The 22,264-nt window shown below is 32.1% G+C and overlaps 3 protein-coding genes across 13 annotated transcripts in view; 1 reads left to right on the top strand and 2 right to left on the bottom strand.

Annotated features, from left to right (window-relative positions):
• Positions 1–4,285, bottom strand: part of LOC141455622 (uncharacterized) — a 115,843-nt gene extending 111,558 nt beyond the window's left edge. For 3 of the 7 annotated variants that reach the window (XM_074130827.1, XM_074130828.1, XM_074130834.1), the window contains exon 1: positions 4,006–4,282. Coding sequence is in view for 4 of the 7 variants with exons in the window: in XM_074130828.1 (XP_073986929.1) it covers positions 4,006–4,010 (5 nt within the window). In the remaining 3 variants the exon portion in view is untranslated. Of the gene's footprint in view, positions 1–4,005 lie in introns of all 7 variants that reach the window. The other 4 variants (XM_074130831.1, XM_074130838.1, XM_074130818.1 and 1 more) reach the window with 2 other exon arrangements.
• Positions 4,286–6,527: 2,242 nt separating this feature from the next.
• Uvrag (UV-resistance associated gene) lies at positions 6,528–12,764 on the bottom strand. Of its 5 annotated transcripts, XR_012459359.1 has the most exons (10): positions 12,636–12,762; positions 12,153–12,202; positions 11,867–12,080; positions 11,326–11,724; positions 10,926–11,132; positions 10,597–10,769; positions 9,903–10,129; positions 9,654–9,824; positions 7,486–8,573; positions 6,528–7,404 (listed from the first exon to the last, which is right to left on the bottom strand). XR_012459359.1 is itself a non-coding variant. In XM_074130812.1 (9 exons), exons 2-9 carry the CDS (start codon positions 12,216–12,218, stop codon positions 8,192–8,194), a joined length of 1,839 nt encoding a protein of 612 aa, XP_073986913.1. In that variant the 5' UTR covers positions 12,219–12,227; positions 12,626–12,764; the 3' UTR covers positions 6,528–8,191. The 5 variants fall into 5 exon arrangements, 4 of the variants coding, with proteins under 4 accessions (XP_073986913.1, XP_073986914.1, XP_073986912.1 ...); XM_074130812.1 differs by having other exon boundaries at positions 6,528–8,573; positions 12,153–12,227; positions 12,626–12,764; XM_074130813.1 differs by having other exon boundaries at positions 6,528–8,573; positions 12,153–12,227.
• Positions 12,765–12,824: 60 nt separating this feature from the next.
• On the top strand, positions 12,825–21,355 carry LOC141455618 (uncharacterized). The gene is made up of 11 exons (XM_074130801.1): positions 12,825–12,966; positions 14,158–15,828; positions 16,499–16,576; positions 16,652–16,788; positions 16,893–17,095; positions 18,928–19,078; positions 19,177–19,389; positions 19,467–19,629; positions 19,716–19,848; positions 19,923–20,034; positions 20,435–21,355. Exons 1-11 carry the CDS (start codon positions 12,951–12,953, stop codon positions 20,555–20,557), a joined length of 3,000 nt encoding a protein of 999 aa, XP_073986902.1. The 5' UTR covers positions 12,825–12,950; the 3' UTR covers positions 20,558–21,355.
• Positions 21,356–22,264: the final 909 nt, after the last annotated feature.

The raw sequence follows: 22,264 nt of genomic DNA, 5'->3' as shown, positions 1-22,264 counted from the left end.
ACGCAAATTATGTTATTATTATGGTCGAACTATCTTCAAGGATAACCTCAGTCTTATACCTTCTGTTTGGCTACTGACAAAAAGTTAGTAACCCTGGGCAACTGATTAAAACTGTCATGTTAAGCTGTAGACACGTTAATCCCGGTACTTACACTTGTAATACACAATAACCATTCAATAAATAACAATATAGTATGAATTTTTGATAAATGCTAGTTCCCATTGTGTTGACTAGATACGTGATTACAAAGAAATTTTAATTACCATAGCACTAAAATAAAATAATGGATTATAAAACAGGAATAATTAGAATAAAAAAAGCAAGTTAAAAAAACAAAAAATTGGAGAAAATATATTAATTGCATCTTGTACTTCTGAAAATTCTTTTCAAGTACGGCCCATTAGACAATTTCCAACCAACACTACATGTATCTGTTTTAAAAAGTATTAATTAACAGGTATTATTTAAATAAATAATTTTATTAATATTGTAAAAAGATGTAGGGGCGCCAAATACCCCACAAGGGGTGACTGAGGCATGCCATCGCTTTGGGAGTAGCGGCCCCAACGGTCACTACAACTCAATATCATGCCAGGGGCAGTACAATTATAAATTTACATCACAACACATATGCTCTACAGACAAAGTCACTTACACTCCATAAACTAGGGTTTTCATCCCTAGTTTTTTTGGGAGAAAAACCCTTAAAATCACAGGCCCACTAAGATAACAAGTAATAGCTGCCTACTTACTAACCAGTAATTACTCAGTGGTGGCTAAATAGATGCAAAGATAAGAAGGGGATGAGCGTGGGTTATGCAAAATTTACTTCAGAAAATCCATACTGTTACGAAACAATCCAAGAATGGTCGGGTCTGATCTTCAATGGTACCGTAATCGGTGGAAAATTGAAGACAGGGAGAGCAATGGCACAGAATGATAGAGGCCTTGGACCCCTTTAAAAACCGTCGACTATGAAGAAAAAATAAGGGATACCAAATTATTGGTTTGTCCAAATTTACTTTTTACACGGCCCTGGTTACTTTGTAATAAAACAAAATAGCTGCCTACTTACTAACCAGTAATTATTCAGTGGTGGCTAAATAGATGCAAAGATAAGAAATTAGTAAAAAAAAAAAAAAAAAGGCATGTTGGAATTACATTAATTTAATAGGGCCAGCATTTTGAAATCCATTAGCCAGCGACTATAACTCCCCACTGTCCAAATTAAAGCATCTGTACAGTCATTACGAGCCCAGCTGACTCACACCTCCATATTTCACTAACTTCTCCCTCGTAAAATGGACACACCATGTTCCGAAACTACAAGGCAAAGACTGAACATAATTTTTAAATAAATTTTTAATGCGATCTACAGTGCGATATTTCTAATTTACTTTTTTTAACAGGCTAGTAATATATCCAATTTATACAACTGAAACCCTTTAAAAAAAAAAAAAATCAGCACTATGGTTAGAACAATGTCAGATTATTCCTTTTCCAGATGTACTCAGTTTAAAATCAGAAGGCATTTTGAAAGAAAAATAAATAACTTAAAGGCTGACTGACTTAAGGCTTAATAGTTCCTAGATACCAGACCTACTAAAAGCAGGAATCTCTTGCGGAGGTAAGAAGAATAGCACGGATGTAAAGGTTGGATGTGTCTCATGATACAAGGAAGATAGCAAGAGTTTTAGACAAAACGTGTGAATCTGTAACTGGCAATTTAGATAAAAGATTTCAAAACAATATTTCAATTTTTTTGATACAAATAATTTACCCAATTCTCAGCTCTATACTCCAAAATAATCGACCGAAGAGTAAATTTTGATGGGCAAAATATCACTTTGTTATAGGGAAAAATTGTGTAGTAGAAAATAACATTTTTTTTATAACAAATCAATGATTAAGAACTGAAAAATGTAAGCCTCCAAAAAAGAATTACAATTAAAGACAATAGAAAAAGTAAACAAGTTAAGAAATGAAGGTAAAATACTCAGCCCTTAGTTTGGAATTGTGTGTAAGTATTGTTTGTTTCAAGTATACCCAGCTACAAGATTAACAACGCCTCTCTGTTATACTTCCGACTTCTCTTAACTAACAATGTTTACACCAAAGTAAACATCAAATATAAAAACCAGAACACCCCGCTACTTTAATAAAGAACTTCCAAATGATGAGATATATTTAACTGTAAAAATAACCATGATATTTATAAAGCTTACTGAACACTTATTCACCATAATGGAGTCCAGCAATTATTCAATATCAACAAGATTACCTCTTATGGCCGGCCTTTAACATTCAAAGGAGTAGATTTATTAAAGTACCTCTAAAGAAAACTTCATTGTCAAGTGCAAAAAGAAAATATCCGTTCATTAATTGATAATTAAATTAGTGCAGTTGATAAGCTCTACACATGCAAATCAAACTTGTTCGAAAAGGAATCAGTTCTCATTATTTTAATAAAATAAGTCAGGTATCATGTATTATCTAATAGTAAAGCTCATATTTTTGAATAAATAATGTACAAACAGAATACCATACAAATTTGTTAGTTTAAAATACAAGATCTAAAAAGTAAATGTTGAGTTGAAATTTCAAAGATTAACATAACAGTTAGCCAATAAAAAAAATGGTGTAAATTATCAGCTTCAGTGGTCATCTGAAGTCTGAATATATTTAAAAATTGATGTTAACCTTTTTTTCAAATATAGAGATACAATTAGCACGGTTCTGTACACTTAATGAAAAATGATTGGGATTACAAGAATATTTTTCACTAAAAAATTTGCATAAATTTATTCTTAATAATGTCCCTTAAAACATTGTTAGTCAAAGAGTCTGACACTTGATGTTTTTTATACTAACTTCTTTTTCTAACGAAATAGTAGGAAAACAGATAGAACAAGCAATAAACAGAATATTAACTAATTTGATAAAATATATTTGAGAGCAGTTCTACAATATTTTCAGCAAAATCCTACTAGATCATATCCATATCAACTAAAAGTAGAAAGTGGTTAACCTGCACTTCACCATGTAGATGAAAAAAAAAAACATTAGATAAAACCAATTTATATCGCGATCATAATTATAAAGCGTTTGACATGTTTCCATCTTGCTCCACCCTAACTTTTGCCAAATATTTTTTACGAACTAGGTCATATAACCGCATAATTATAGCAGAAAAAATATTTTTACTTATTTACTTTTTACGCCAATAATTGAAAGAGAAAAAAAAACAATAGGATTGGTCCAGAGCCTGCTTGCCATACAGAGCAGGTGGCCCAGACAAGCCCTCGCAGGGTCATTCCATAATCAATCTTCTAATAAGACTAAACCATCTGGTGAGATTTCTTATTCTTACATAAAATTAACAAAACTTAATTTTGAAAAAAATGAAATAAGATCTACAATTATTCCAAATAAAGAGAAATGTGCTAGCTAAAAAACATCTTTACGATGACAGTGGTTCACCTTGCTATTAGGTAATTTTCTGGAAGAGTTTACTGACTCATCCAACTTATCACTAAGCTGAGCCACCTGCGCACACATTTAATTTCAAATTAAGTTTTAAAAAGTAACTTAATTCTGATCATTTACAGTAAATAAAAATAATGATCATTTAAAGTTAAAATAATTTGTGATCATATAAGAAATTTGTCGTCCGTGAACATGTGAACATTTTGTGGCAAAAGTTATAAAAATCGAATTTTATTGTTTGGATACATAAAGAACAAAGCCATTTAGGTGGGAAAAGCGAAAAATATTTAAAGGAAGACGCAATTAAAGTTACATACTAAAGCATAAAACAGAACCAGCCATAAAAATTAATTGAATGGAGCATTCTCATTTTAACAACAAAAGAGGAAACATTAGTCTCCTACAAGTGAATGTGTGCAGATCTGAACTTCAAACAAATTCACATAATTTTTGGTATTCATTAAAATTTAAAATGCTAAATAAAAAAAGATAGAGTAAGTCTTATCACTAATACTTACTTCATTTTTTCTGCTGTTTCACCTAGCTTGAAAAGAAAATATTCCAATCAAAAGCATCCGTAAAGTTCTCAAGCTTCCACGTCTGGCAAGAAACCACAAAATGCACAATTTCTTTACATGAAAAACACGACTGTAACGTTCACTAAAAGAAGGCAGACGCCATATTAGCAACACAAGAGTCTGACCATCGATTCAAAGCTACCAACAACGGAATGGTAACCGAGTAAAGCAAGACATTGGTGGGGAGACAGAAAACTTGGACGATCATATGAGCAGTGGTCCACGCCCTGTTCAAGTAACTATTTCAGACGCAAGAGTGCAGATAATACCCAACTTCATAATCAGTTGTAGTAGCGCCTGCGCTTGTTTTCTAGCTGCTCAAGAAAAATATATTCAATCAAAAGGGTTGTCCCATCAATGCTTGCAAAGGCACACTCTGAAAAGACGAAAAAAGATGATTTTGTTTGTGTCTAAAAATCTCGCCTGATAGCGGGTATTATTCAAGCCCTTCGCCTCAGTATCTATAAAAAAGAATTTGGATACATTTCTGAATTCAGAATGTCTTTTGCACATTTGCTTCTAACTTATGTATGTACATAGATAGAACGGACTTCATAAACTAAGTTAATGTAGAAAGAGGGCAAAACCATCTGGCTACATGACTTGAAAACACTTCCTAACAATTCATAGAATTTCATAATAAACTGGAATTTGTTCTTTCAGAAGATTAAACAGAAGTATAATTGATCGAATTCTTATTTTCCTATTTAAGACTAAAAAATAAATATCTCAATCTTGGCCAGCTGTGAGACTTTTTAGTCTGCAAACCGACAGTCGTAGATTTTACATTCGATAGAACAAATAGGCATCAGAAATTGTGATTTCATCCATGAATAATTAAGCAAAATATTTTAGATGTTTTGCTACTAAAAGAAAAAGCGATCAATGTTATGTTTTCTAAAAGTTCTCAGAATCTTTATCGTACCAAGGGCCGCGCCCCAGTTTCTGTCGGTTCTCGATTGCAGGAAATCACCGAAGAGTACGTTTATAAATTATTGGCCAAGGCCTTATTAAGGAACAATAAATTTAATGAAAGTCATTGTTTTAACAAAATTCAAACCATTTCAACATACCAACTCTTTAAAGAAAAATTACTAAAAAATAATTGCAATTATGTGCTGTAACTGATACTTTTGATTAGGAGGGTCAAAAACATAAATTGCAGACCAGCTAGTTCTTGTCTAAGATTTAGATTTTACATTTTTCAACGTATTATTTCACATAATTGTTACTTTCATTTAGTTTCCACGAGCGGGCGTTGGATACGGTAGTTTTTTTTTTTAAAAAATAACGCCGAGTAGTCAATTGACTTCTAACACCAATCATAAATTGTCTATTTAGTGGGATCCGCAGTTCTTAATAATCAAAGTCTGAAGTTTCTGCAAACGCAGTGTATCACAATGAAGCCCAATCCTGTACTCCAAACTGATAAATCAACCTCTGTAATGGTTCCGAAATCGATCAATAGATAAAAACAAATATGTATATAAATTGGCCAGCGACTTAAATGCTCTCCTATCATTTCAGTCAAACTGCAAAGCAGAGAGTTCGGAGAATCTTTAACTACAATTCGTAAAGGTAGTTTTGCTAGAAGTCATGCCTAGTCCATTTCTTTTAAATTAGCAACTTAGACTGAGTGGAAAATGTCCAGCGAAGATACTATTTTTTTTTAAAGAAGTCGTCTCCTTTTTGTTAACGACCTAGTTCTTTATAATCGCTCTTCCATAAATGCTTTCTTAAAGTTCCCATGTCTTGCATTAAATATGATATACATATAAATCAGATCTATCCTGACTCTACGTGCTTCTTCGAGCATCTACAGTTTCTCTTACATTACCAGTTTGACCAGTGGGCGCCCCGACCTTGCTCCACTTTCTCATCTCCCTTCCTGAATTATTTTAAGAAGTACTACATAGCTTAAAATGACAAAACATTGTCCAGTTTACAAATAATTCGAGCTAAAGCTGATATCGCTTGAATTTCACAATTTAATTCGCTCATATTACATATTTCTCGTATTACAATTTACAATCAACTCGTATGGCTAAAACTCAAGTAAGATTGTTGTATACTGAAAAATGAATGTCCGGTAACTTTTTTTACTAAAGTACAGTATCAATACTAAGTTTTGTAAAAACACTTCACTCAATGAAATAAAAACAGCTAAGACTTTGTTACATACTTAATTCAAATACTGCAATATTTGATTTGATTCTGTTTGATTCAATTGAATTTAACATGAAGAAGACAATACGTCAGAGCCAATGAAGTGTTTTGTCAAAAATTCAGTGAACAAACGTCACTACATGTAAAAATAAATAGCATAATCTTTTTATAATGCGTTTTGCTGCAGCACATATGTATATTGATATGACTAAACCCTAACTTTTTGTTATAAAATTGCGATGGGCTTTCAGCACGTTTGTTGTGTGTGTTCGCAGGTATATAAATCAGAAATCAACTTTGTTCTTTGTTTATGAATGTATTTACAAATTTATGTTACACAGCTCTTGAATTATTTTGTTTATTAATGTAGAAAATGTAACTTACTATTTAATACACATATGTTTATATACAGAAGGTAAATACAATTATAGTCAGATACTCGTATATATTTACAAATATACCTCTATAAGTAAATAAGGAATGTAATGAAAACTTATGTGTTAAGTTCGAATATAGTGTTAGATTCATTTGATTCGTTAATATATATATATCTTTTCGTATTATATCCCTTCGTTGCATATTTGTCTTTTTCAGTATAAAGATATAAAAGCAAACCAACTGAACTTTCTCGATAATCAAAGAGTATCCCCCAGTTGCGATAACTTTCAAACTTAAATAATGATGAAAACTAAGTTATATTCCTTATTACCTCTTTTTTTGGGTAACGGGTATTTAACTAGATGTTCCTACTCTTCTCTTTGACATGATTTAAATAAATTTTTTGCATATGTTCATCAATATTATGTTTAGATAGTTAATGAATAAATGATAAATTATCGGTGGCAAAAATAATGAATTAGAAAGTTTTCTATATGTTACAGATAAAAACATTAGTAAAAAGTAATGAAAATTTGCGAATTGAAATTAAAATTAACAAATTGAAATCACAAACCCAGAAGTTGAAAAAAAAAGTTCTATGTTTTGTCAAGAAAACTTCAGAGAGAGAAAAAGGCTTTCACAAAATTTCACTCGGGCAGAAATCAACAAATCTCAAAACTATTTACTACAAACTTTCACTTTTACACCATCTCCTTTAAATGTTTCAGCTGATCCAAAGAAAGACTGCAGTTGTAGTCACAAAGTAGATTCACTTGGAAGCATTCTTCTCAGCAACTCATAGCAGTAAAAGTTATTTTAGAGCAAGTAAACACTTATAAGTATTCAAAGGCTTTAAGTCGGATTATGAATACTAACTATTTTGAAATGAATGAATGAATGAATGAATAGAACGGAAGCCGTGAAAGAGTGTTCAAAGCAGCAGGAATTTTCTGTGATTCATGAATACGAATAACTGCTACATCTTCACACTGCAAACATGAAAAAACGTACTAGAAGAAAATCACTTCATTTAAATGAAATTAATAAACGTCTAAAAACGTTTTTGTTTAAGTTATGAGAATCAGCGATAAGTGCAAAGGGGCACGCACGCACTTTTTGGTTTGACTAAACAAGATTATAGCCAAAAGAAAGTGGTCGATTTTGAAGACCTCTCTAACATTCGCAAATGTTATACATTAATGTACTCGAAAAAATAATTAACTGCAAAATAAATTGATAAATTGATACCATTTCAAACGATTTCAAAGAAAAATGATTTAATTATTCGGTAAAAACGAATTTGGTCAACAGTAGTAAATAATCACTAAGAGAACACTAATTGTTTTTTGAGTTTGAATGAATGAACTGAGACAATTAAAAATTATATGGGTCTTTAATTGATTTTAAGGATACGTACTTAAAGTATAATAAGAAATTTCGTAGTAGTATTAAGAGGTATGTTATACTTTTATAGATTATATTTCAACATCAGTCTGCATTTTGCTCACTATTATGATTAAAGCGGACTTAAAAAAACAAGGCAAATAATATCTTAACTTTTTAAAAAATTAATCAATCACTTTCATGTATCTTCTTTTAGGCAGGGGCCGGTCTCGCAATTAGCGGGACTAGGTATTATGAGAGTACAATTAGTCTGAGATAATGATTCAGACTTTAAAGTAGCAAGGTTCCAATTTGGTAATTCTTGCTCTTCTTTCTCTAGCTGAGGTGACGGTGTAGGAGAAATTGAAGGATAATTTTGATGATCAATACTTAATGGTAGAAAACTATCTCTATTTTGAAGATAATCTTGTGGATCAGAATCTGTGTGACGAGAAGGTGTTATTGTACACTTATCCAGTCCGTAGTCTAACGATCTACACATTTGCGTCCTTCGTCTGGAATAGTCGCCTTCATCTTCTGCTCCATGACCTCTACGAATTCGCTGCCATTCTCTAGATGATCTGTTATAAATATTATAAACAATTTACCATGTAGAATTTGTTTAATCAATTTCTGAATAATTAAATCAAGGGGGTAGTTTAATTAAACCTTTCAAAAAAAAATATTGAAGGGACTTACTGTAATTTCCCTTCAGCGCACTTTTTTAGAGATATAGATCAATGATTAAATTGCAAGAAATAGTTCCAAAAGACAAGAAAAAAAAAAGGCAAAGACATGTTTCGAGCAAGATGTTTCGATAAAACAAATCCAGAAAAGTAAACAAAATATCAGAAACGAAAAATAACAAGAAGCTGAAATTTTAGATTTGATCTCGTGTAACTTAGCAAATAAAATTCCGTAACTAGAAATATATTTTACTGAATGGATTTTTCAATTTTTTGAAATTTTATCGAAAATGCTTTCTACGATTTTCTCTAAAATCATATTTCATATACTTATATCTAGCATTCGTTTGGATAATTTATGTAGAGAAATTTATTAAAGTAATTCCTTGAAGGGATTGGGTTAGTTGGACTTCCTCCTAGAGTGTCATTCAATGAAATGAACTGTTTTAAAAACTGTATAATGTGAGTAACAATTGAATATGTTTCGAATTACGAGTTTAAAGAAAATTTACAGGCTAGAATTTAGTGAACTGTAGTAAGTTAATATTTCCACCCCTCATTTTTATTAATTATAAAAATAAAACCTTAACTTTCCAGAATGGTTAATAAACTTACAGCGTTTTCAAGGTCTGTAAGGATTATGCGAAGTGTCCAGTAAACAATTAGACAACACTAACTTACATGGCAAACCATAGGTCACACGCATTGTAAATATCACTGCATTGTATATACAGTTTAGTGACAACAATACTTATTGGCACTCAAAATTTCCATGGTAGATCGCAATTACTTTTACAGAACCAAGTATAAAGTTGAGCTATTGCATCAAAAGAAATCACTTCAAATATGGAATTAAAAGTGAAAACAGTTCTGAACACGGAAGTTCTCAATCCCTCTTTCTGTGCCTCTGAACCCCCATCACTTATAGGTTAATTGTTTGAATAATAATAATACATAAAAGCAATTTAAACTTACTGATGTGATTTTCGATCAAGTGTCATTAATGCTGCAAGATTCTGGAGAGTTTGACGTAAATCCTCCGTTGTAAGGCCACAACACCATCTTAATTGGGCAATATTTTTGTTTAACAAGTAAACACCATAATCAAAAGGTAATTTTTCTTTGCCTTTCGAATAAAGTGGAAATCTAAAAATTAAAAAATATATTTTGGTTGGGACAGAAGGTGGGTGGCCAGGGAATATAAACTTAAGCAAATTTACTTACTCTCTATCTTTATCTGGAATGGTATCAATGATGTGATCAATAATTTTACTTCTTGAACCAAAGTGACAAACAGGATATCTTGTTGGAACATTTAAAAAATAAGCCATCATCTGAACAAGATGAGCAACAAACCCTAATGCTACAGAGATCATTAACTCATCTTTACCATTAAAATCTTCAGAATCGGGAAGATGAACCCCTCTTATGGTATACTGTCCATCTGCTTTCTGCAAATAATCGTTATAGTTGCAATTAATTAACAGCAATGTTTTTATATAGTCAGAAAGAATATAAATAGGTCCGTTATGAGATTTTAACGTTTATTCTAATTCCACAGTATAAAATGTACACAAACATGTATTTATAACCAGCAAACAGAGGCGAGAAAAAACCAAACAGAGAAGGAAACAAAATTAAATAGTGTCACAAGACTTATTAAAGTTTCTATTTATACTGTTACAGCATCATAGATGCTGTAACTGTGTAAATTCATTCATTGATCTGATAAATTATGAAGAGAATGTAACTTCTTGTAAAGCTTCTGTCCCACACTACAGAAGTACAGTCTATGATAAGAGTATTGCATATAAATTAAACGATATTATCTGGCACTGCAGACCCAACTGTATTTTAAAATACGCTTTTACTTGATTCGCTTATTTATTTATAATCCTAACATCTGTATCCTACATACCTGCTTGATTGGATAAATTATAGATAATTCTGACATTAGTTCTTTTCTGCGCACATCTAAAAGAGCAGTTGTATGAGACAACTGGCTTTTTACCTCTATCAGTTGTCTTTTAAATTCCTTACAGTTTTCTATTTCTTTATTCAAAGTACAATACTTTTCAATCAAATTAGTACCTGAAAAACAAATTTTAGAACAAGTAAACGTAAACAAACGATGTAAAGTTCAATTATTTTAATTTTAATTTGAAAGTTTTAAAGTGTTATCCATTTCTGTCACACAATTGAAGTATGGCAAAGTTGGCATTTGCAAATGCTAAAAAGGATACTTACTTATTTCTTTATTTTCATTAGAAAGCTGGTCCTTTTTTTTGAAAAGTTGTTGCACGGTTTGTTCACATCGCTCTTTCTCTTGACTTAATAGCTGCAACCTAAATTTCAATAATTCAATTTCTTTACGAACTTCTAAAATCTCTTTAGGCTGTGGGCGAACTTGAGCAGGCTTACTCATTAATCTCCGCAGGGCCAGGCTTTCCCTACCTTCAACATTATTTGCAATCAACAATCACTCCTCAATAAATAAGCGATCTCTTTGTTATTTTTGTTAATTAATATAACATTATATCAGAATGTTGTTATTAAAAGGATTATTTTCTGCCTAAATGAATTAGGTTCTCATGCAAATGAAAAAAAAAGTTAAGAGAAATTATATATTTTTTATAAACTCTTTTACCCTTATTTGTGGCGGTACCAGAAAAGTGTTGGTTATCAAGACACCCAGCCATAATTTGCTCCTTGAGCACAGTTGCTGCGGCACTTCTCTTTCTTACAGTTTGTTGCAGCGAATGTAGTCTGCATAATAATCCAACGGAATAGCTTGGTTTTACTTGACTAGCATCTAACTGAATTGTTAATGTTCTTGGCGTTACTACTGGATTTCCATCCAAGAAGCAATGCTGTCCAGTAAAATAACCACCATGCATATGAAAAACGAAAGTGTTTGGTCCAAGTACGGATAAGTCTGTTCCGACTAGGCGGGTTCCAATGTAGACGAGTCCACTGAAATACAGTCCCCATGAAGTTATGACTCTATCAGAACCTAAACCGTGCATCCAGAGCCTTATTACAACTCCTAAAATAATACATAATTATTTCAAAAAATTATTCAATTAAGAACAAAAAAGCTTATTTTCTAGAAAACTAATTGCCAAAAGAAAATGGAATAAGTTATTAGACAAAATGGAATAAATTGTTAGGGAAAAGTGGGAACAAACCATTTGCTGCTCCGTTTGCTGATTCTATTTCTATTTCCGACCATTTAGGATTTTCACTTTCCAATTTCTCGCTTATGTAAAGTGGGGAAGACATTGTAGTCAAGTGCAAAGTATAGTAATAAGACAATTTTGTATCTATGGTTTTACTTGCAATAACTTCTTCAGGTACTTGGATATTATAGGCAATAATTTGTATTAAATTCCGGAGTCTTTGCTATAAATTATTAAAACACAAATTAAATTAAGCACAACAATAGATGAAAAAAGTTCTACTGAATCAGCGTACCTGCTGGGTAACAAGAGGTATCCACTCTTTCCACCTCACAATACCACGTTCTGATAACACAGACATAATTTACACCTAAAGGAGAAGAAACTAGAAGAGAAGGAATCACAAAAGTCACATAATTTTATATTAGGCACACCTAAAGATTTTATTTTGTTCATTAACTGATAAAACGTTATTTCCTTATCATTACACATTCGGGACGTTGATTTTTTTTTTTATTTAAACAATTTATTACATAAAAGCAAAAGCTATTAAAAGTATCACAGATTGAATTATTCAGAAAAAAGTTAAATAATAAAAACATGAAATAATTTACTGATTTAAAAGAAAAAATAACGGAAACCACAAACTCTAGAGAAGCGAGCCCATAGAAACATGACCACAGCTTTTTACCAGCTGACTTTCCGATACTGAACTTAAATCTTAAGTCATTACAACGGTTTGCAAAAAGAATATAAAAAAATAATTACTATTAAATACTTTCATCAAATTGGTGTGAATTCAATTTTGGAAACTGCTGTTGCATCACAGCTAACCTAGTACTCCTTTTCGTCACTCCTTGCTTAAGAAAACCACAAAGTTACCTCCGTTGATTGTACTGTGGTTGTGGTTGTATTCCTATGGTATAGTGGCGTTAGTACTTTGTATCTGAGTAAGCTGTAACCAATTTTTAAAGGTCTTCAGGAGTAAATTAACCATGTTTAATTGAAGCGTAGTACATTCATCTCTTGCAGAAATTGCAGTTAAGGAAGAATTTTAACTTCGGCGTGTAGATCAGTCTAAATAATTCACATAATGGAAGTTGATAAAGGTAAAATTTGGGATTTTTATAGATTTTATATTAGATTTTTTTTTTTTTTTTATAGCAGTGAACTTGTTGGCACAAAATATATTTGTTGATTTAAACATTAAAAAAAAGAATTTCCTCTGTTTTGAATGTATTGCTAGTTCAAGTCTAACAATCGAAATTTATTAATCCCAAAATAATAAATTGTTATTCAAAGTAAAATAATAAATTTATTAAGAAGTACTTAATAGATCAGTGTATTGCAGTTTAACTAAACCTTTTTAAATAAAAGGACAAACATATTTATTTATTTATTATTATTGGTTGTATGACAAATTAAAAGCTTAATATAAAATTAATTCACGTTAATATGATTTGATTGACTTGATTGAATAGTATGTTACGTGCAATTTTATTATTAATTTATTTTACTAATCTATTTCAAAATTAAACTGGTTAGTGTGTCGTCATTCAGCCTGTTCATTAAAGAACACATATACCCACCACTAAATAAGCTTTTGATGAAGGGCATTAATAGTGCCCGAAACGTAAATATCCGATAAAGAAGTTGGTCTCGAAAAAATCCGTCGCTGATAAAATCCTCATCGAAATTAAATCAAGCAGGCAACTTCATGCTCGATGTCAAAATAATAATCAACTATCATATTATCTACTGTTTTTTTAAATAAGATCTATTATATTCACGGAATTATTATTAATATTGTTGAGCAGTTTTTCTACAATTAACCTTTTTACAAAAATAAATTTAAAAAAAAATTCATTTGCCTCTTTTCATAATATTTTAAATTTTTTGAACAAATTCTTACCATCATAATAACACAACAGTTGCACATAAGGGCTTCCAAACAAGTTATCTATTAATCTATTCTAAGCATATTGATTATGCTTTTTATTTTCGGAAGAAAAAGATAAGAACCTGACGATACAACTATTAACCGATCAGAAATTTGTTTATGACAGTAATTTGTGCGCCTCTTTGTATTTTCTTCAGTGACACAATTAACACTACATTCAGCAAGGAATCTTTCGTTTGGATTGAGAATGAAATTGTTTTCTTTCTTTCTCAATATTGCTTTTTACTTTGTAAGTCGAAAAACAGCTATATTTAATATTCCGAAAAACATTTTTTTGTTAGGATTTTTATTAGTATTTGATCTCAACCAAATTTATATAGAAAGACTATAATGTTTGCAGATGATATCTTGTCAAATAGCTTGGAAGAAGAAAGGGAAATTGACACAGATTCAGGTGGTAGTCAAGCAGATTCTTTTGAGAAATCGCCTATCAGATCAGAACATGATGCAGCAAGAAGATCTCGTTCCAGATCTACTTCAGTTGAGATGAATTCTAATCATGAAAGCCCGGCTTCAGTAGAGGGTTCTAAATCTATCGCAGAATCAGAAGTTAGATCAAGATCGCATTCTCGTTCTAGATCAAAATCGGGATCTCATTCCCGATCGCCAACCCCAGAAGAGGATGGAAGATCGGAATCTGGATCGGAAAGAGCATCTAGATCACCTTCCCCTCCGCCGGATTCACCAAAATCGCGCGGGTCAAGATCGCGGTCCAATTCATATACAAGAGTTGAAATGCGTTCAGAATCTGGCTCACCTAGAAATTCCAGATCTAGATCTCGATCAAAATCTTTGTCTAGAAAAGGATCTAGGTCACGTTCTGGCTCAGGTTCTAATAGATCTGCATCTAAATCGCCGTCATTAAGAGGATCAAAACATGGCTCCAGGTCACCGTCCAATCAGGGTTCACGAAAAGGATCTCGGTCACGTTCTGGATCATCTGAAGCACGAAATTCGCCGATTCCAGCTAATAAAATAAGGTCCAGATCAAATTCTGCTTCACCCTCGAGTAGGGGTTTCACATCTCCAGCTAAAGAGGTTGGAAGTAGGGTATCCAGATCAAGATCTGGATCAGCGGAATCTAAACATTCTAGATCCAAATCGCCTAATGAAATTCTTATAAAACAGTCGAGGTCTCGTTCAAGATCAGGTTCTCCCTCAAAAATTGTATCACAAAGAAATTCTAAGTCAAGATCGGGATCTCCTAGAGTTTCAAAATCTAGATCCCCCTCTCGATCAAGATCTCGATCAGGCTCGAGAAAATCTCGTTCATTGTCACGCTCAAGAGAAGGATCGAAACCGCATTCTAATGCTGAATCTAGAGAGGGATCTCACTCCCGATCAAACTCTCCGACGCGCTCAAGATCTAGATCTGAGTCAATAGAAGTCTCAAAATCACGTGTAAAATCTGTTTCTAGATCTCCGAAAGGGTTAACATCGCCGTCCAACTCAGCTGAAGCATCTGTTAAAGCAAGATCAAGATCTGGTTCATCGAAAGGATCCAGATCCAGATCAGGATCAAGATGTAGGAAAAGTTCAAGATCCAGATCGGGATCGAGAGGTAGGAAAGGTTCACGATCCAGATCGGGATCAAGAGGTAGGAAAGGTTCAAGATCCAGATCGGGATCAAGAGGTAGGAAAGGTTCAAGATCCAGATCGGGATCAAGAGGTAGGAAAGGTTCAAGATCCAGATCAGGATCAAGAGGTAGGAAAGGTTCAAGATCAAGATCAGGATCAAGACAAGGATCCAGATCTCGATCACGTTCATTATCTTCAGGACCATCGAGATTACGATCTAAATCTCCCTCGCGAAGGAATTCTAAATCAAAGTCCCCTTCTGATCGGATATCGAGCTTAAAAAAATCAAGATCACGCTCTAAATCCGGTTCTAGGAAAGGATCTCGTTCTAGATCAGGTTCTACGAAACCCTCACGTTCTAGAAAAGGTTCTAGGACTGGATCTGCAGCTTCATCACGTTCACGTTCACCGTCCAAAGATGGTACAGATGATGGTATGATATATTATTCATTATTAAATAATATAAGGTAGATTGGTGTACCAAAATCATAAATGAATTAGTTAATTAATACAAATGGTAAAAGTAAATAAATCTAGATTTAACGCCAAGTTGCCAATGCAAAGAGAAATCATTTGTGTTGCAAATTGTTTATTTTTGAGCTTTTTCTTCTTTTTAACCAAAAATGGTTTCTTATTTTTTTAAATCTGTATTATGACTTGGGATCTATAAAATTTTAATTCATTTTTATCTTAAATCTCGTTAAAGCGCCTTATGCTTATTTGCTTCCATAAAAATGTACATTAGAATACTGAACGGTGAACCGTTTTAGAACTGGCTGAAATATTTTTATTATTTTCTCTTTCTTTGTCGCAAGAGAAATCTGTTGTTGTTAATTTCAGATTTTGAGTTTTTACGTCAATATTTTACATATATACTCTCCACAACCTTAATATTCATTTTGAGGGCATCACTTTGTAATCTGGTTATTTCTTGTGGCAGATAATCTGAATAATGTTTTAAGAAAGAAGAAAAAAAGTCCACAATTTGTTTTCTCTTTCAACTGAGACTGAACTCTTTTAACTAATAATTGTAAATTGGTGATGGATTAAATTGAGGTTGCATTTGGTAAATATATAGCTGAAGTCCTCAATATTTTTTTTAGAATTTGGTGAAATAGAAGAAAGGAATTCTGTTGTTGATTCTGATGACTCGGAAATTCAATCTTCTAGACAAAAGAAGGGTAGGTACTTTAACTTATACTGTTTAATTTCCTGTTTTAATTGTAGATCAGGACAAATTAAAAACTAATTTTCAGTTGTACCAGAAAAGGACATTCGTCCCGGTAGTGAAAGTGATAGTGAAGAAGAAATCAGTAGAAAAAAAGTTAAAAGAAAACATGTTGCTGATTCAGATGATGAGGAAAGTGGGAAATCTAATGGTGAAGAGCCTCCAGTAAGTTTAAATTTCTCGTGTAAATGATTGCCCAAAATCTTTCTGTTAAATGTAAGCGTCTTCAAGATTTTTCTGCTTAATTACACTGGTTTTATGTTTAATAGAAAAAGAAACGTGAAAAAATTTTGGATGGAGACGATGAGGATGAAGAAGATGAAGGTGAACAGGCTGATGACGAAAAAAATCAAAATGAAGAGAAAGAAGAAGACGGTGAAAACAAAGATGATGAAGAACCAGAAAATCCGGAAGTACTTCCACAGATTTCTGATGACTCGGACAATGAAAGGCCTAGAAATGAGGATGATGAGTATGTTTTTATTACATTAAATTACTTGCAGGCGATTCCTTTATACCTTTCTTTGAATTACATTACTTACCATCTGCTTGGCTCGCCATTAATAAGTACAATGCTTCTCGAAAACAAACTTTACTTAATATTACAAGTTATAAAAAATAAATTTCAATCCACTCTGGAACTTGTTCTTATTTTTTATCTAAATAAGATCAGATTTTTCCCCCAACTTTAGGAATAGCTGAAGACTTTTTAATTAGAAATACTTTTTACTCTTTATGGTACATTAAAAAATTATATTTACGACAGTACATCCAATTACTTTTCAAGTTCCATCCAAAGATTTTTCTATAATGTTTTAAACCTGACAAACAATTAACAACCTAGAATTTAGAAAGATCTTCTGAGTACCATTTAGTACTAATCGTTTCAATATTCTGGAATGTGAATCTCACTGCGGAATGAATTGTTTAATAGTTTTTCAAGGTTAAAAAAAAACAAAAAACTGTTCTTTGATTTTGGGCATTTTTTTTAGGGCATTTGTTGATTAAACTCCTATATGAAATAAATTTGGGGATTAGAATATATTGCTAAACTACTTCGCAGAAGTAGCAGTGTTGGGCGGCAATCTCATGATATGAGTTAGGCTATAAAATAGGTTACTTCGCACATTTCACTGATGCTACTGCTAGTTACTCTTAATGGAGTTATGCTAACAAATAAATGCACTAATTGGTCAACTTAATTCTATGAAATTAATTTGTTTCACTTTTTGAAGTAGAAGTTTTTTATTTCGAAATCGCGTGGTAGAATTTAGCTGCATTTTCTATTTTGATGAGGTTTTTGGACATTTATTTTTAACGCTTCTTTCAACATTATTCATATATTTAAGCATTTCGGGTGCTATTCATCATGGCCTGCTGACTTTCCCACATTTCCTTTCAACCTCTCCTTGTTGCGTTCCCATGATTTCATCCTCTTCCCTTTGCTTTTTGTCTTCTGCATTTTCATCCACCTTTCAATAATTCCTGAAAGTACTCCTTCCATCATTTCATTATACGTTACCTTCATTTATTCTTTAATAAATGTGTCTGACCTTCCTCTTCTACAGGCTCGGTCCACAACCCTTTTCTCTTACATCTGCCTCGCTTTTCACACATCTCGCTTCAGCTGGCCCACTACATAATTTGCCACTCCAATTACAGCTATCTCATTCACAGGTAACCCTGAATGAATTAGTATGTTTCGTTGTTTGTTTCTTTGCATTCCTATTCTACTTTATTTCGTGGCCCTTACTATCTGCACTGAAGCCTTCTTAAGCATCCCAACCATTTTCATATTCTTTTCGGCTAATCCCTTTATGTTCCATGTTGCATATTTAGTGGATCCGTGTTCTCGCCAGATCGTAGCCAAAACAAGACAGCTTACTTCTTATCGTTTCTTTTAATCGATAAATAGTCGGAGATGTGAATAGGAACGCAGTCTTCTTGCGCTATGGAGGGACTGCCTCCTTCATCCCTCTATCCTTTTCCACTTTTCTATCCTCTTTTTTGTCAACAGGGCTTGGGACCGGTGTAGCTGATTGGGGTAGCTAACATACTTTACTTATATTTCACACAAATCTTTAAATTATTCCACATCCAAGTCCATGAATCAAACCCATTAACATTTATATCATAGCTTAGCGGACTCACCGATCTAACAGCTCGGCTATCGTGGCGCCTTTGCAGTTATATTATAATAAAACATTTTGAGGAAGAACGCTCTTGTATTAAAGTTTTTCTTATTTATTTTTAAATTATGCTTAGGAACTTAGGATTAAATCATATATTATTGATACGTTACAGCAAATTCTCTGGCTTATCTGATTTTGATTTGATGTTGATGAAGAAAAAAGAAGAACAGTCAAAGAGAAGGAAAAGAAAAGATATTGATATAATTAATGATAATGATGATATAATTGCTCAACTGATTTCAGACATGAAACATGCTGCAGAGGTAAGAAAGTGTTCACAAACCCTCAGAACGCTTTATTCCCTTATCTTTGTTGTGTATATCGATGAGAAATATTGCATTTAATCATTTTCTCTTTACAGTTAGACCGTCAGTTGAATCAAATGTCCAAACCGGCCACGAATAAGGTCGCAATGCTGCCTAAAGCATTGTCACAATTGAAGAAACATGACTTACAATTGGCTTTTATTGAACATAATGTACTTGCAGTTTTAACCGAATGGCTAGCCCCAATGCCAGATCGCAGTTTACCAGCATTGCGCATCAGAGAATCTATACTTAGATTATTGAAGCAGGTAAATAATTAAAAAAAGAATTAGAATAAATTTTTATTTGTTCCTGTACCCTTACAATACGCGTTTGTCCATCATAGTTTCCACCAATCGAACAATCAACGCTAAAACATTCAGGAATTGGAAAGGCGGTGATGTATTTGTATAAACATCCGAAAGAGACAAAAGAAAACAAAGATTTAGCTGGCAGACTCATAAACGAATGGGCTCGTCCTATTTTTAACCTCTCAGTTGACTTCAAAGGTATCATTTAAAATCTTTGACTTATCACTTAAGTTATAAATAATAAACTATCCCAAACGAACTATAACTTTGGCTATTCCTTCTAGCCCTTAGCAAAGAAGAAAGAGAAGCTCGTGATCTTGAACAGATGCCAAAAAAAAGAAGAACGTCCGAAGATGAAGCATCAAGTTCAGCTCGAGGCAAAAATGATATCAATAAAGCACTTACTTCAGAAGGCCCGTTAGTGTCACGCCTCTTCACGCTTGACTTAAAACAGAAGCAAAGTTAATTAATTTTGATTTTTTATTTTTCAGTGCATTAAGACCAGGTGATAAAGGTTGGGTTGGTAGAGCAAGAGTTCCAGTTCCTTCAAATAAAGATTACATAGTAAGACCGAAATGGAAGACTGATGTAGATATGTCTCGTGTAAGTCTACATTTCGAATTTTTATAAAGAATATTTTTGAAATTACGATGGATTTAAAAAAAAAAAGTACAAACGTACCCTGTTTTGATTCTGTGCTTACTTAACTATTAATCCAAAAAGAAATAGTCCTAATATTATGAGGGTTCAATTACTAAAGATAAGACGAAAGAAAACCCTATAAATTGTTCCTTGTTGAAAAACCTGGATGAAGTACTTCTTTCATTTCTTTAATGATGAAAAATTTCTGGAAGTATAAAAAAAAATATAACCTTAAGAAAATACTGGTTTTTTTTTTACTCTTTAACACCTTAATATGCCCCTGCAATTAATGTAAATTAATAAATCAACAAAACAAAAAGCATAATTTTTTTAAGCTAAGTTAATGATCATTTGATTTCAGACTACCAAAAAACAAATGAACCGTTTTGAAAGACATTTAAAGAACTTCATAGACAGTAAAAGAGTGAAGCAAGCTAAACGAGCGGTAGCTATTTCCATCGAAGGCCGAAATATGGCACTGTGAATTTATAAATTCTCAGATCCTGTATTATTCAGATTGTAGACTGTGATCTCTAGTTCTTATATTGCTTGTTGCAATATTTTTATATATATGCACAACATCATGTATGTATGTATAAATAAAATTATGTATCATTAATTTTATATGTATACATAATAATGTATAAAGTGTCACTGCCAAGTACTGTTTCTTGTTCAGTATCCAAAGGCGGTTTAATAATTGAAAATATAATTATTATTATTATTATAAAACATTTTTATCTTTGAACAAAAAAAAGTTTAATGAGAGACGTGTTGTAAGGGAAAGATAAATTTTATTTGCTTGTTAAAGAACATTTTTTAATATGTGATTGAAATAATGTTAAAATATAGTACGATTTTATATTACAAATAATATTTGTTGATAAATGAATATCAGATAAAACAGTTTTTTTTATAATAAAATATTAAAGAACATTTCTAAATATTTTTACTTCATTTTTATTAAATTATAACTATAAAAAGATCACTCTTACAACATATCTCAATTTTATTTCGTGAATTTGAATAAGTCTATTCGAAGTACACTTGTAAAAAATAAAAATAAATAAATTATCTATTTGTAATGGCATTTTATTAAAAAAAAAAAAAAGTGTAAAAACTAAAACTTAGTTCGATCGCATTAATATTATTGATAAAACTATATTTTTGTCAAAATAAAAATATGTCATTACTTAAAATTATTGTTTTAATGTGAGATTCAAACCAAAAAAAGTACCTCTGATTGATTTAAATATATAAGTAAACGTCACTTGTTTCTCTACTTTTTGTGTTTGTTGTGAAAACCACAATTCCTCTTTATTCCAGTTTTTTCACAGTGGAACCTGGGTAACGCAAAAACGGAGATGGATGTGCGTGTTTGTGATATTTTACAACACAAATATAGTTTTTAGGGATCCAAGATTAAAGGTTACAAAACAAAAAAAGAGGCTAAAAGCCAAATCCACTGCCAATTTAAAGATACGCTGTAGCTTCCTAACGCGTGTTAGTTTAGTGTTAATCTAGGCGCTTATAAGCTGGTATGCGCAAGGAAGAGTGAATGAGATGAGGTCGAGTTTGCCTGCTGATCTAGTGAGAGTACAAATGTTTGTGTTTTAAGATTAGGGCACCCGCAAGGTCGCCAAGATCCCCAAAGAAGTGGCTAGTCCCATTCCTCTAAGAGAACAAAATACTTGTGCTCGTATTTATAAATGTAGAAAAAGAAGGAAAACTTAATTTCAATAACTTTGTACAATTTTATATCTGTATTCAATTATATGAAATTAAATAATTACGCAAAAAAGTGATTTTTCTTTGGCAATGAATGAACAGTTATGTTTCAGTTTTTTATTACAAAAGTTATAATAACTTGAAAAAGATTTGAACAATACAAAATATTAAGAAAGCAAAGACAATACAAAAAATAAGGACTCATGGCCGAAGCAGAGACAAAAGAAAAACTAGATTTTAGCGATTTTACTTCATTAAAGTAATTAAGAAACAAATTAAAACTCATAGTTTTGTTTACTAAAAATTAAATAGTGCAATGCAAAGTACAAAAAATAATAATTTAACAATCACCCACTAAACTCTAATTCTCGAAAAAACCGGGAGGTAAATGCTTTGTTCAAGGAACCGGATATTGCCAAAATTATAAAACTCGGAAGACTGCGATGGGCGTGGCACGTGGCAT

This window comes from Rhodnius prolixus, unplaced genomic scaffold, assembly GCF_049639745.1.
Source record: "Rhodnius prolixus isolate KJV_2025 unplaced genomic scaffold, Rpr scaffold_4, whole genome shotgun sequence".
NCBI lineage: Eukaryota > Metazoa > Arthropoda > Insecta > Hemiptera > Reduviidae > Rhodnius > Rhodnius prolixus.
Note: the sequence above shows the minus strand (reverse complement) of the source record. Positions and strands in the feature narration are given on the sequence as shown.

Coding starts and splice junctions, on each gene's coding strand:
- Uvrag (XM_074130811.1), bottom strand. CDS start 12,681: ATGCAACAGCAGTTTCCAAAATTGAATTCACACCAATTTGATGAAA. Junction 10,130..10,596: donor TAATTTATCCAATCAAGCAG/GTATGTAGGATA, acceptor GATTATTTGCAG/AAAGCAGATGGACAGTATAC. Junction 9,825..9,902: donor ATTCCAGATAAAGATAGAGA/GTAAGTAAATTT, acceptor TTTAATTTTTAG/ATTTCCACTTTATTCGAAAG.
- LOC141455618 (XM_074130801.1), top strand. Junction 19,390..19,466: donor TACTTAGATTATTGAAGCAG/GTAAATAATTAA, acceptor TGTCCATCATAG/TTTCCACCAATCGAACAATC. Junction 20,035..20,434: donor CTGATGTAGATATGTCTCGT/GTAAGTCTACAT, acceptor ATTTGATTTCAG/ACTACCAAAAAACAAATGAA.